The 13,852-nt window shown below is 38.4% G+C and overlaps 1 protein-coding gene across 1 annotated transcript in view; it reads right to left on the reverse strand.

Annotated features, from left to right (window-relative positions):
- The window catches only part of dars1 (aspartyl-tRNA synthetase 1), a 44,345-nt gene that overhangs the window by 5,324 nt on the left and 25,169 nt on the right, over nt 1-13,852 (reverse strand). The window contains exons 6-9 of the mRNA XM_057851849.1: nt 13,044-13,146; nt 9,167-9,269; nt 6,176-6,256; nt 2,756-2,815 (exon numbers count right to left, since the gene is read on the reverse strand). Coding sequence (XP_057707832.1) covers nt 2,756-2,815; nt 6,176-6,256; nt 9,167-9,269; nt 13,044-13,146 — 347 coding nt within the window. The remainder of the gene's footprint in view (nt 1-2,755; nt 2,816-6,175; nt 6,257-9,166; nt 9,270-13,043; nt 13,147-13,852) is intronic.

Raw genomic sequence — 13,852 nt, forward strand, 5'->3', positions numbered from 1 at the left:
CATTAGTTCTCCATGTCCCAATGGATTGGACATCTATTGCCGTCAATTGCAGCAAATTAGTTCATTTATGAGCGCTACATTAAATCTGTTAAAATAATAGGAAGGTTGTTGACCTGTTTCCTTGGTTTCAGTGTTGTAATTGGTAATATTCCAAAGTTACTATTAGGTCAAAGTAAAAACTAAATATTTAAACCAACTCTGGTCTCACAATCACTATCAGTGGCAGCCAATGAGTTCATTAAACCCCCTTTGAGGGTTAGCTGTTAAACATAACAAAACCACCCAAAAGTTGTCATCCAAAGGATGTTACTTAACTGCCACAAGCACACCTGAGTGTACCCAGTGAGTGAGTGTCAAGGTGTGACATGGAGCATCAGCTAACCAACAGTTAGTTACAGTTCAAAGCAGTACAAAACAGACTTGAACCAGACGGGACAGTCTGCACTGTGGTGGCAATTTACAACAGGCAAGTTTCATAACGCTTGAAAAACATTTGTCTCAGCGCTCACACCCTCTGCTTTTTAGTCACTTATCTAACCGTTATTTCAAACAGAATAAATGGATACTCTTTTAAATCTGCTGGGCTCTGCTGCATTTGTGTAATGAATTATAGATGATGATAAGGTTGTGCTATTTAGACTAAATGGAAAAAATAAACAAGATTCAACTGTGTGCTAACTAAATGACGAACTGCTTATATTTAAACTGAGAGATTTCGTACACATATACAATGTCAAAGTAATGGTTATAAGAAGGACCAGACTTGTCTACTCAACAACAGTACAGAGCTCAGTCCAATTAATTTGCACAATCTAAATTAAATCAAGCAACTCTTTTCCGCTGTGCACTAGAAGAAAACAATTGTCTTTAAGAATCTTTAGCAACTAGCCAGTGACTATTTTATGGTTATGGGGCGTCTGCCTGTAAGTGTTAGAAACATTTTATGGCTTCGGTGGACACTGATGTGTCCACGGACTCAAAGTGCAGAGTGTTAGACGAACAGGTGTTGCTGTGATATGCAGTTCTATGGGCTGTGGTGTGAAAACCTTCCTGTATCGTGTACTGTATGTGCGTAGGAGGCACGAATGAAAACATTTGACGTCTTCGTATCTGCAGTTGCTCAACTAAGTTCAACATTCCAACACAAATGTTTAGCATCAATACAGTAAAACATAAACTATGTTTGAAGTTGAAATGATTGCAATGCATTTTAAAAAGCTAGTCTGTTGAGTTTGATTATCTCACTCGGTGCCTTTGCTAGCAATAGACATCAAATGCAGTTTACCTGGGATGGCTGGCATTGTATCATCATGTTTCGGTGCCTTTGACAGTGATAAACTTCCAATCCATTTTGACTGAGAGGGTTGGTAGCGATTAAAGCAGTCAATGAATAATGGATCATCATTGTTTATACGACTTTTACAGTGCGGTACATGTTAGCGATGGAAACAAAAATACTTTCACAACGATTGATGGCGACATGTCCAATCTATTTTGAATGATAGCTGCCAGCCATCTTAGTAAAAATGGATTCGTCATCAATCGCCAGCGGCAGCCAATGCCATAATTTTAGGGGTACACCGATCCCAATTTTGAGGCCAATCACAGATTTTTGAAAAGCCTGACCTGCAAATCTCTGTTTGTCTGAAAACAACAGCATGATCATTCAACTCCCCACTCAATCTTGCTATATTGTAAAACATTTAACATTACCTGTTAAGCAAGAGTGTTCTGCACATGCGTTAAGAGATCCAAAAACAATTGAAAATGTTAAGACCTTTCGTTCCAAACTACTAAATTATTATTTCCTTTACCAAAAAACAGTTTGACGACAAAAACTAAATTATATCAGGTTTCCAAGTATTTTTTGGGGGCATCTTAGTATCTCTTAATGCCGGAATGTGAGCATCAAACAGGTATTATCAGTCTAATTTCACTTACAAAGACAAGGGAGTAATGAGGCCATCTGGCTGCCGTGAAACAGTTATCACACAGTGACTATTGTTTAGTAAGTTTACGTTGAAATTTTAGACAGCTTTCTTATCCCTTCAAATGAAAATATGTTTGTCATTTTCCAAGATGACAATGCTTCATGCCACAGAGCTAAAACTGTTAAAGCATTCCTTGGAGAAAGACTCATCCAGTCAATGTCATGGCCTGCAAATAGCCCAGATCTCGACCATACTGAAAAGCTGTGGTGGAAATTGAAAAAAAAAAAATGGTTCACAGCAAGTCTCCGACCTGCAAGGATGATCTGGCAACTGCAATCAAAGACAGTTGGCACCAAAATGATGAAGAATACTCATCAAGTCTATGCCTCAGAGACGGTAAGCTGTCATAAAAGCCAGAGGAGGTGTTACTAAATACTAGATGTATTTTGATTGTTATTTCTTTGTTTGTTTCTCATGATTCCATATTTTTTTCCTCAGAACGGAGTGATTCCATATATATTTCCCTGCACTTGCTCTATAAAAGTAACATTTACTGACCACCACAATGTTTTTTATTCACTTCTTTTAGTGTTTCTGAATGCTAAAGTGTTGCTCTTTTGAACTAAATTATTTTTTTAAGCTTTTATCCGAGATTGTTCTACATGATAAAATATCTGAGTGAGTGCTTGTCCGAGACTGGTGATTCCATACTTTTTGCTAGGGGTTGTACTACAAATCTGGTTAATTGCAGCCAATGAGTTACAATAGAGAAAACAGCAGATGGACCCCATTTTCATGTAACTTGCCTCTAGACAACAACTCACCCTGAGATCAATCACTCGGTTGTCCAGTTTGGTGTCTTGGTTGACAGTCGCTCTGCCCTCCTGTGCAAAGATCACACCACACACACACAGACAAAAGCTGTTTTAGTTAATGAAATATTCAAAGCAGTGGTCACGTATGTCATTTTATACAAATAAATTTTTGTGACCAGTAATGTATGTATAAAAATGTTATTAGAAAGAACAGTAATACTGGTCATGGAAACCCTTCTTTTCAAATATTAGCTGGAGACTAAACCGATTCATATATACAGTGGGGCAAATAAGAATTTAGTCAACCACTAATTGTGCAAGTTCTCTCACTTGAAAATATTAGAGAGGCCTGTAATTGTCAACATGGGTAAACCTCAGCCATGAGAGACAGAATGTGGGGGAAAAAAAAAAAAAACACATTGTTTGATTTTTAAAGAATTTATTTGCAAATCATGGTGGAAAATAAGTATTTGGTCAATACCAAAAGTTCATCTCAATACTTTGTTATACCCTTACCTTTTGTTGGGAATAACGGAGGCCAAACGTTTTCTGTAACTCTTCACAAGCATTTCACACACTGTTGCTGGTATTTTTAACCCATTCCTCCATGCAGATCTCCTCTAGAGCAGTGATGTTTTGGGGCTGTCATTTGGCAACACAGACTTTCAACTCCCACCACAGATTTTCTATGGGGTTGAGATCTGGAGACTGGCTAGGCCACTCCAGGACCTCGAATTGCTTCTTACGAAGCAACTCCTTTGTTGCCCCGGCTGTGTGTTTGGGATCAGTGTCATGCTGAAAGACCCAGCCACGTCTCATCTTCAATGCTCTTGCTGATGGAAGGAGATTTTCACTCAAAAGCTCTCGATACATGGCCCCATTCATTCTTTCCTTTACACAGATCAGTCGTCCTGGTCCCTTTGCAGAAAAACAGCCCCAAAGCACGATGTTTCCACCCCCATGCTTCACAGTGGGTATGGTGCAATTCAGTATTCTTTTTCCTCCAAACACGAGAACCTGTGTTTCTACCAAAACGTTCCATTTTGGTTTCATCTGACCATAACACATTCTCCCAGTCTTCTTCTAGATCATTCAAATGTTCTCTAGCGAACCGCAGACGGGCCTGGACGTGTACTTTCTTCAGCAGGGGGACACGTTTGGCAGTGCAGGATTTGAGTCCCTGGCGGGGCATTGTGTTACTGATAGTAGCCTTTGTTACTGTGGTCCCAGCTCTCTGTAGGAGGTCATTCACGAGGTCCCCCGTGTGGTTGTGGGATTTTTGCTCACCGTTCTTGTTATCATTTTGACGCCACGGGGTGAGAGATCTTGCATGGACCCCAGATCCATTTTCTAATAATTGCTCCCACAGTTGATGTCTTTACACCAAGCGTTTTACCTATTGCAGCTTCAGTCTTCCCAGCCTGGTGCAGGTCTACAATTTTGTCTCTGGTGTCCTTCGACAGCTCATTGGTCTTCGCCATAGTGGAGTTTGGAGTGTGACTGACTGAGTTATGGACAGGTGTCTTTTATACCGATAATGAGTTCAAACAGGTGCCATTAATACAGGTAACAGTGGAGCCTCGTTAGACCTCGTTAGAAGAAGTTAGACCTCTTTGACAGCCAGAAATCTTGCTTGTTTGTAGGTGACCAAATGCTTATTTTCCCACTCTAATTTGGAAATAAATTCTTTAAAAATCAAACAATGTCATTTTCTGTTTTTTTTCCACATTCTGTCTCTCATGGTTGAGGTTTACCCATGTTGACAATTACAGGCCTCTCTAATATTTTCAAGTGAGAGAACTTGCACAATGGTGGTTGACTAAATACTTATTTGCCCCACTTTGTATACCTTTATAAACTCTTTCAGTGCCAATGATAATAGACGTCCAATCATGTGGCTCTTTTCATCCTTCTGTTGTGAATTTAAATGACTTTTCACAAGTAGACATCCAACCCGCTTAAACTGGCAGGACTGACAGCAAATAAACAAATGTGCAAATGGATCGGACGTCTATTGTCGTCAATGGCAACCAATGAGTTAAACAGCTCACTTAGTGGAGTAACAAAAATGTTAACATCTTTTTTTCTACGAGACAACTGAATGAAACAAAGGACACCTGGAACTGTGGGAATGTTAAAAAAAACCACACACAAATGAAACAGTAAATTTTTCATCACAGGAGGAACCAAAGCTTCCAGGGTCATGCATGTCGGGCTTCCTCAGAGGACCCGCTGGGCTTTGAGCTAATAGCCAGTGTAGCCACATCCTGCTCCCACCAGCCCCGCACAGGGGGACAAAGGGTTAGACAGACGGGCAGACAGCCTGTTAAGGCCGGTCTCCCAGGACGGCATTTGCGGCTTAAGTGTGTGACTGGCATGTTACATCCCAGCAGAAAACACCTGGGGTGCTACTGCAGCTGCCGACGTCGGCCTGTGGCCAAACAACAACGAGCCATTTCATTTTTATGCTATTAGAAATTAAATTCAAACATGACAACAGCAGATAAATGAAAGCACTGGTTTACAGCATCAGTAAGGTTATTAAATGAAAGAGTTGATGAAAGCTGCATTTAATTTGAAATGGACCGTTTAATTTCTTTTTACGAATGCCATCAACAAAGTTATGACTTTTTCCACTTTGGACTATAAATTTCATGTAAATGTGAAATTTAAATAAATGAACAGATTTCTCCTAATCTTAGCAAATCACAGGCCAGAATGTTGGCACGAGCTGACATTTTCCTTCAAACAAAACTGAAACTTATCTGCAAATGTAAACCTTGCAAGCTGCAGGAAAGCCCACAATGGAAACCTGACTGCTGTTGTTGTGACATACTTTCCACCAGGATCAACCACAATAAAAAAACAACCATTTAGATGTTTTGTTTTTGCTACAACAACATTCTATATACGTACAGTTAATTATAACCTTTTTCTTTTGAAACTACTATTGAACACAGAATACTGAGCATTAACTTAAATTTGATTAATTTCAAATTTGACAAAATGTTATAATGTACAAAGAGAAATTGCAATGATATTCATTAGAGGAAGCTTAAAAGCATCTAATGAATCCACATTTGCACACAAAACACCCTAATTAGAATTCTCTGTTGTACACTTCCTTTGAAATTGTATTCTGAATAAGAGAGTGAAGATAAAATCAGAGTTAAACAAATCAAGGTTGAACTGCTTCAAACAATGTTTTAGCTCAAGTTGCTCAACACACTTCTGCTAATACCAAAAAAAAAATAATTAACCATTTTCTGAAAAGGTGTCACCAAAGCTTGGAGGGTTTCATTCGAAATGTCAAATGCTATAAAAAGTGATGTTCATACAGCTGCAAAAGCACACTCAAAGAATAAAGTGGTTGTCCAAAATGCAGGAGAAAGAAATCCTCCAATACACTATCTATGAATTTCTTCTCACCTCGTCACCTTCTCCTTCAGGCCTAACAGCATCGTCCAACTGTAAGGGGAGACGGGCCTCTGCCTGGCTGATGACAAAAATCTGTGGGGGGGATTAAAAATAAATAAAATAAAAACCTTATCCAAATGTGAAACCTTGGAAAAAATCCTCAGCAATTACGGTACTATTATAGACTGTATGGAGGTATAGCAATTTAATTCAATGGCTGCTATTACCACTACTATTGTGCTTAGAGCCCCAGGCGGTTTACCAAAAATTTACAGTTTACGAAATGGTTCACGATGACCGACGTAATTTTGACCATGTCGGTAAATTCGGTGTTTAAATGAAACGAAATGCTAATGTCTTTTCAGCCTGCTTTGACTATGTATTGTTCGGCTATGCCGATTCCTCCTTACATACAGCCAGTGTCCTTACGTGTGACGTCACGTGACTATCAGGAAATCAAACAAACAGGCCCGTTGCTATCAACCGCTACGCTAACGCTATAAGTGAACGTGATGGAGTCGGATAACATGAAACAGCTACCGGTAGCCAAGCAACAGGCATTTCGAGTATAGCATTAGTCGACACTCATAGTGTGGTTTTGGTGCCAAGAAAAAACTTGACGTCGGTCGTATTTTGGATTCGAGAAGGACAATGAACCATGGAGCCCTACATAAGTTGGATGGTCCATTTCATAGACAACAAGTGGGAACTGTACACACGGAGTGCTGGATACAGCCTATTTCTTGGACGACCACACGGGTGAAATGACCGCTCAGGCTCTGAAACAAATGCTCTCTACGTGGGACGTGAAGTCGCCAACCTTGTCGAAGCGGCTGAACTTTAACTTAATAAGTTGATTGGGCATGGACTGCATCTAGAAATCAGTATGTCGCGTTATTTCTGTTCAGCATAAAGTATAACCCAACAGTTTAGCCTACAACATGACAGTTTAATGGCCACAGCTATTTTTCTGTATGTGCTTGCTTTATTCTGTGTCATTACTGCCATCATAACATCTTAAATGTTTCATTGGCATTAGAGCAATACAGTATAGCTTAATGTGTATGTGAAGTGGGGGGTTCGGGGTGTGTGCATGTGTGCGTGTATTTCAGCAAATGTTCTGGGAGAAAAAACTTCAAACCTTAAAGTAAACACTTGAGCGAGTAATCATGTCACAGCAGCCGTTAACAACGAGTTGACTGAAACTCGGTCCTGTTTTAAATGCACTGTTCAAGCCCCTCTTGCTGTAAATTCTGTTACAATTACATTTTTTGCACAGTGGCCATAGTACTATTTACAATGTTGTACATTGTTCAAGTCATACAAGCCGTTATTAATGTTCATACTTGAATGTTTATTGTTTACAAGATATTTTTATATCCTTAATGTTTACACTGCATGTAAAATTGTTAAATATGTTAAATTGAAAGCTGGTAAATAAATCATCGAGAAACGGTTCATTTGTAGTTCACGGATTGATTCAGATTTTCAAAATATGTTGCCGCTTGGGCAAATTTACCGTCATTTATCGTTATCGAGGTAAATCCACTCAATTTACCGTGATAAGTACTTAAGGCTATATCGCCCAGCACTAATTGTGCTGGACGTCCAAAACCTTTTGAACTGGGAGGGCATTAGCAAGTCCCAGTTCAAATAGATTGGACATCCACTAGTGACAAACTCGTATTAATTTATAGCAAAAAGACGAAAAAAAAGCCGCATGATTGAATGTCTATCATTGTCATTGGCACTGAAGGAGTTAAATGCATTATTTGTCAGATGGTAAAGTGTTGGTAAGATGTGTGATGTAAGGATTTAGCTTTAAGTTCACATTTTGGTGCGCAGCAACAAACACACACACGTCTATGCATGATAATTACACAATGCCTTACTACAGTAACTGCAAGGCACCTTATGTTGTACTGTAAGAAATGAACAGGCAGTTTGTTGAAAATTATAAAATGTCATCTGTTTGAAAACTAGTTTGTTTATTTAAACATATACGTTCGTCTATACATGATAACAACATGTATTGACAGGCAAAACAATTAACGTGTTAACTGCCATTGACAGCAACAGATTTAACTGGGAGGGCTTGCAAGTGATCATTAACTGTCAGCCAATCCCATGCCATCGCAGTCAATGAGTTACATCCTCTTCCGTTAGATTCCAGAAGCTAAAATTAGTTCTGTTTTTGGCAGCCCTTTTAGTCTTAGTCTTTTGGACAAAAATGCTTATTAGTCATTTGTAATTTTTAAATTTGTTAGTCTTACACTAGTTTCGACATGCTCGAGATAAGACGATGTATGAGAGTGTAGCAATTTCATTGTTTTCCTGCAAGACGGCGGCAGGGCAGATTTTCTTGAGAGAGAAACCAACATGGGTCCAAACAAGGTTATTGCAAGTGGTCAAAAAAGGCAAAATGTGACGCTTACCATTGAAATTAAGAAGGACAGATAGCAAAATATGAGCGTGGCGTGCCCGTCAGTTTACTGGCTCGACAATGTAGCAGGAATATGTCTATAATCTCAACGGTCCTACACGGACCTCCCTTTGCCAGTCTTTGCCAATCTTTACAAGTTAAGGTGACAATTATTATTATTGTAACATCGGCAAGAAAGTCAAAAGCTTTGTCAGGTTTTTAATCGTTTATTTCAGAACTTGTGGAAATGTGTTTAGCTTATTTTCATTGCGTCAGTCATAAAAAGTAATCATCAACTCAATTTTTTTTTATCGCCATTGGTAATGAAAACATCACTTGGTACAATAAATATCTACCTGTTACAATTTATACAAGAGAGTAAGATAATGACTATTATTTATACTTCTATATTTTGGTTTGGTTGTGTGCTGAGAGATATTTGTCAGGTAAATGGGTGCCTACACTTAACACTGAAGGCATTAACACATTTGTATGTCAAGGAGAAAAGTTAAAATAAGCCTTTTAACTAATAACAATATGGATCACAGGTATTCACAATAACAGATATTCAAACAATCTACCCTCTCAATATGAAGCTCCACATCCTGCTGAGAACAGCTCTCGATCTTCTGGTCCACTTTCCTCACTGATGCCTCCACATCCACAATACTTTCCTTGGTGATGCTAATGTATGAAAATGGAACAAAAGAGAATATATAACAGTGTGGAAAAGAATCGCTATTAAATCTATGCGAGGGGCTGTCAAAACAATAAAAAGATTTTCCCACCAAAGTGAAACTGCTGTTTGTTTGAAATGTGTTATGTGCCACTGAGATATTGTGGTGGCTGGAAAAATCTATGCGCTTATAGTATGCACATGTTAAAAGGTTACAAGTAAAGCAAGATTGTTTCATCTGTTTCCAGCCACACTAATCAGACTAGGGGAAGAAAAAAAAAGACTATGTGCAACCTTTAACAACCAAACTATTTCCCATTATTTCTTAACCCTTAATAGGGAACTCATTTACTTTGTTGGCTGCATTGACGGCGCAACACGCCCAATCAATTTCGACTGGGAGAGTCTTCCCAGTCAAAATGGATTTAATGTCTAGTGCCGACAACAGCAGCTAAGGTATTACTGTGTCCATTGCTAATGTGTACCAGACTGTAAAAGTTGTAAAGACCAGGTACCATGATGGACTGTAACTCACTGGCTGCCTCGTTTATTGTCAGCCCTCCCAGTTTGAACTAATTGGGTGTTGATCGTTGTCAATGGCTGGCAATGAGTAAAATATGAATAAAAATAACAATGAATGAATGAATGGCTGAATGAATAATATATGAAATAAGAACAAAATATATATTTAAAGTGTTACTAGAGCGTATTTCAGTTTTAATAATTTTGATTCATTTTATTATATTTTCATTAATATTCAATTATTTTATAATTGTATTTATTCATAAAAAATATAAAAACGAATGATTATTAATTAAAAATCATAATTATACCAAATCTTAATATTGTGGCCTACATGACGCAAAATGTTAGGTACACATATGTGGATGATAGATTAGTCGTTTAAAATTACCAAAAATTAGGGATGTCCTGATCCGATCACATGATCGGAAATCGGGCCGAACGCACCATTTTTTAGAGGATCGGAATTGGGTGAAAAGGATCAGGTTTTTAATTTAAAAAATATATGTTTTTCTGCTTCATGCTCATACAGCCTCTCACTCTCCACCCTACTGCTTTCCTCGGTCAGCAGTCCCCTGGCAGTGCCCTTAGCCACTTAAAAATTAAGGATGATTGACAGGTTTGTAGCTTTGATCTTACCAGAGAAACATGGTATCTCCACTATCAAAGGCGCAAATGTGTTAATCATCGTTTAGCTTGTTAAACACTAGTGGTAGTGTGCTGTGGCAACTCATTGTGTAAGTAAGAGGCAGGGTGAGTGGATTTGAGTGGACTCAATGAAGATGATTCTCTACATTACGATTTTCTACGTTATTCTTGTTTATAAATAATTCACATTATGAAGGCGGCATAGTGGGACAATAACATGTTTAAACCTTTAGTTAAAAAAAATTTTTTTTTTTAACTTTCTGTATCAGATTGGGACTCTGTACTCTACAGATTCTCAAAATCAGGTGACTCGGACGCAGGACATCCCTATCCATCTTGCTCTACAAAGGTTTAAAGTTCATCTGAAAATACTTGCATCCAGACATTGCTGTATTTATTTAAAGAAAACATTTTCTTTTTAATATTTGATTTGTTCATGCACATTTGTTGAGCAAGATATATACTACATTTTATTAAATATGACATGTTGAAATACTGTAGTACTCAAAAGGAGGAAAGTCTATTGTTCAACACCCAGCTCCAATGAAAAACACTATCTACGCAACTATTGACATCATAGTTGGTGTTGAATGGTGGATTCTAGATTTAAAAATAATATTGAGTACCTTATTTGTCACAGATACAGTGAAGTAAACTGTCATTTCTATTTGATTCAGTAGTCACAGTTGGCAGTTACTACTATGACATTTCCAAAACAAGACTGCGTTTGTCTCGGAATCTAAAGCATTGTCATGAAGGACAACACATGAGGTCAAGCAGTTCAAGACCAGCAGCAAAGAATTTAAATCCTCCACTCGTCTTCGTTCCATAACAGTAATGAGGGATGCGTGAGTGTCCCTTTTGGCCCCAGAACAGCTGCTACCATGGCCCCTCACCGTCTCATAGATGTGTTAGATAAATAAATCCCACATTAATGACTTCCGCTGGCTGGCTCAGAGGAAGACAATAATTCAGGGCACATGAGGTAAACATTAATTTAAGACAAGACGGCATGATTGAAATGCATTTTTAGACCTTTCAATAGTATTAATTCCGTTTGCCTTCCTTTTTTGTATGCTTTCAAAAGCGTTCTTAACGGCTTAAGTAATTGAATGGAGCTGAGTTGGCAGATCCCAATGATCTTATAATTAAACTGTGCAAGTGAGAGGAGGATGACATTTAACTGACAACATGAGTGTTCACCAGTAATATCATCACTGCCCTCAACAGTGAGAAGATTTACTTGCAATCCAGATTCTTATGTTGTCAATCATCAAAACCCAAGTTTGTAATGCCAAGCGGATTGATCATTGCACCTGTTTGTAGGATGAGATGAACTGCTTAACATGTGGGACCACATTTCCTGGTGGTGACGCTTTCAAGCAAAACTGTGCCGTTTTGGTAACTCTGCAATAACAATGATCGCAGCGAGACATTTTGCAATAACCTAACTGGCCACACACAAGGTTGCAGGAGCAGAGAGGGGAAGAATAGTATTTTCTTGGTCAGATCAATAATTGGGACTGTAATAAATGAATACATTATTGTGCCTTTTTGTAATACTGTACATATACTAATCTATTTCTCCGAAGCAGCAAATCTTGAACCTTTAAAACAAAATGAAAGCAAGGAGAAGGTTAAAGTAAAAGAGAGGAACTAAACGCAGGTCAGGATATTCTGACATGACACATACATTAGTTTTCTGCTGCCTCCACACAAAAGTGGTCAACACTAAAATATAGTACACTTGGACTTGGTCTTCCAGTAAATACAACACATCCCCCCAAAATTATATCAATCACTAATTTAATACACTGTTATTAATGAAAATTATCAGACATGACAAGAAAAGGTCACCAGTTCCAGCAGCTCTCGATGTCAAGGACCATCTCCCCAAACTCTTTCGCAATGGTTTTATAGACTGATGCAATACATGAGCTGGGGTTTACCTGAGCAGAAATGAATTTGCAAACACTTACCTTCATACTTGTAATACTCCAAATTGGTTAATAATGCGTAAATATAACAGATGTTGGATGTGAAGACACACCACCAGTATCAATTTTTGAAAAAAATAAATAAAATAATAATAATACTTAGGTGAACTTACTGGACAACCAACATTCAGCCTAAGAGCGACAATATGTTTTTTCCAATTATTTTCAATTATAAAAATCCAACAATTTGTAGATTACTTTGTCAAAACTGTATTAACAACCGCTACAATGACTGGAACCTTTTAGAAAAATATATACAAAAAAGAAGCATGTTTTAAAATTAGTTCATGAATTCATCATTGTAAATACACACAAGAATAAAGATCAGACTACCTTCGGTAGCTGTTAAAATGACTGATGACGCTTGGCTCTCGAGCATTTTCTCTAAGTACCATGTTGCTGTATCTCGAATCTCAACAGGAACCACTCCATTAAAACGGTCCTGTATTCTACCCTGTTAACAGGCTTCTTTTGTGGTTAAGTGAAAATTGATTGATTTCCTCGGTCCACGCCTCTCTTAGAATGTGTGAAAATGGATGGCAGACAATTAGTGCCCAGGATTTTCCCACCATTGTTTTGCACCTCTCTAACAGGAAACACAGTCTCTGTACTCACTTTGCAGCAAACTTGACCATCTGCTTGCTGGCACGATCCCCTACTGCGACCAACGCCTGCACGTTGAACTGTTGTTGCCGTAGCACCAAGAAACACTGCTTCCCTAAAGACAAAAATAAAACCAAAATGCAAATATTAATGGCTGTTATAAAAGAGCCGGGCTCATCCTCACACAATGTATAATCTTGAGCAGTGAAAATGTAATGAATGGTTTTATGCGGGTAGCCCTAATTGAATAATTCTTGACATCTACAGGTAAAGTTGTCTCTTTGAAGAGCATTGACTGAAGAATGGGTGATTGCTACCTTCCTAGCAAACAAACACCTATTAGGAGAGCAAACAAGTACACTATTGGGGAAGACCACCCAGGCACTTTGATGTGAGTGTTTGGGATAACAACAATGTCATAATCCCACCACAACAGAAGCCCCTCATCCTAAACTGAATCAGGATGTTATTGTGTTCACACGGGCATCCTTACAATGGAAGGGAACGATAGAGAACATGAGCGTTGGGAAGAGACCCTTGACTCTGGAAGCGATCTTTAGAGGAAATCACTAAAAGGTTATCATTTTGATCTCATTTTTGGCACGTTGCACTGTAATAGCCTGTCAAACCTGACTGATTATTGGTTCCCGCTGAACCACTATTCTGAAATATAACAAAACATAAGTCACAAATGTCTGAGATAGTGTCAAACAAAATTGGCAAGATTGTACAATACTTTAAGCATGATCATTCAGGAAACACAAACCCCTGCGGCTTCTTTGAGCATTCTAACAACTGCAGTACATTTTCGCAATCAAATG

The sequence above is a fragment of the Corythoichthys intestinalis genome, chromosome 12, assembly GCF_030265065.1.
Source record: "Corythoichthys intestinalis isolate RoL2023-P3 chromosome 12, ASM3026506v1, whole genome shotgun sequence".
Taxonomy (NCBI): domain Eukaryota; kingdom Metazoa; phylum Chordata; class Actinopteri; order Syngnathiformes; family Syngnathidae; genus Corythoichthys; species Corythoichthys intestinalis.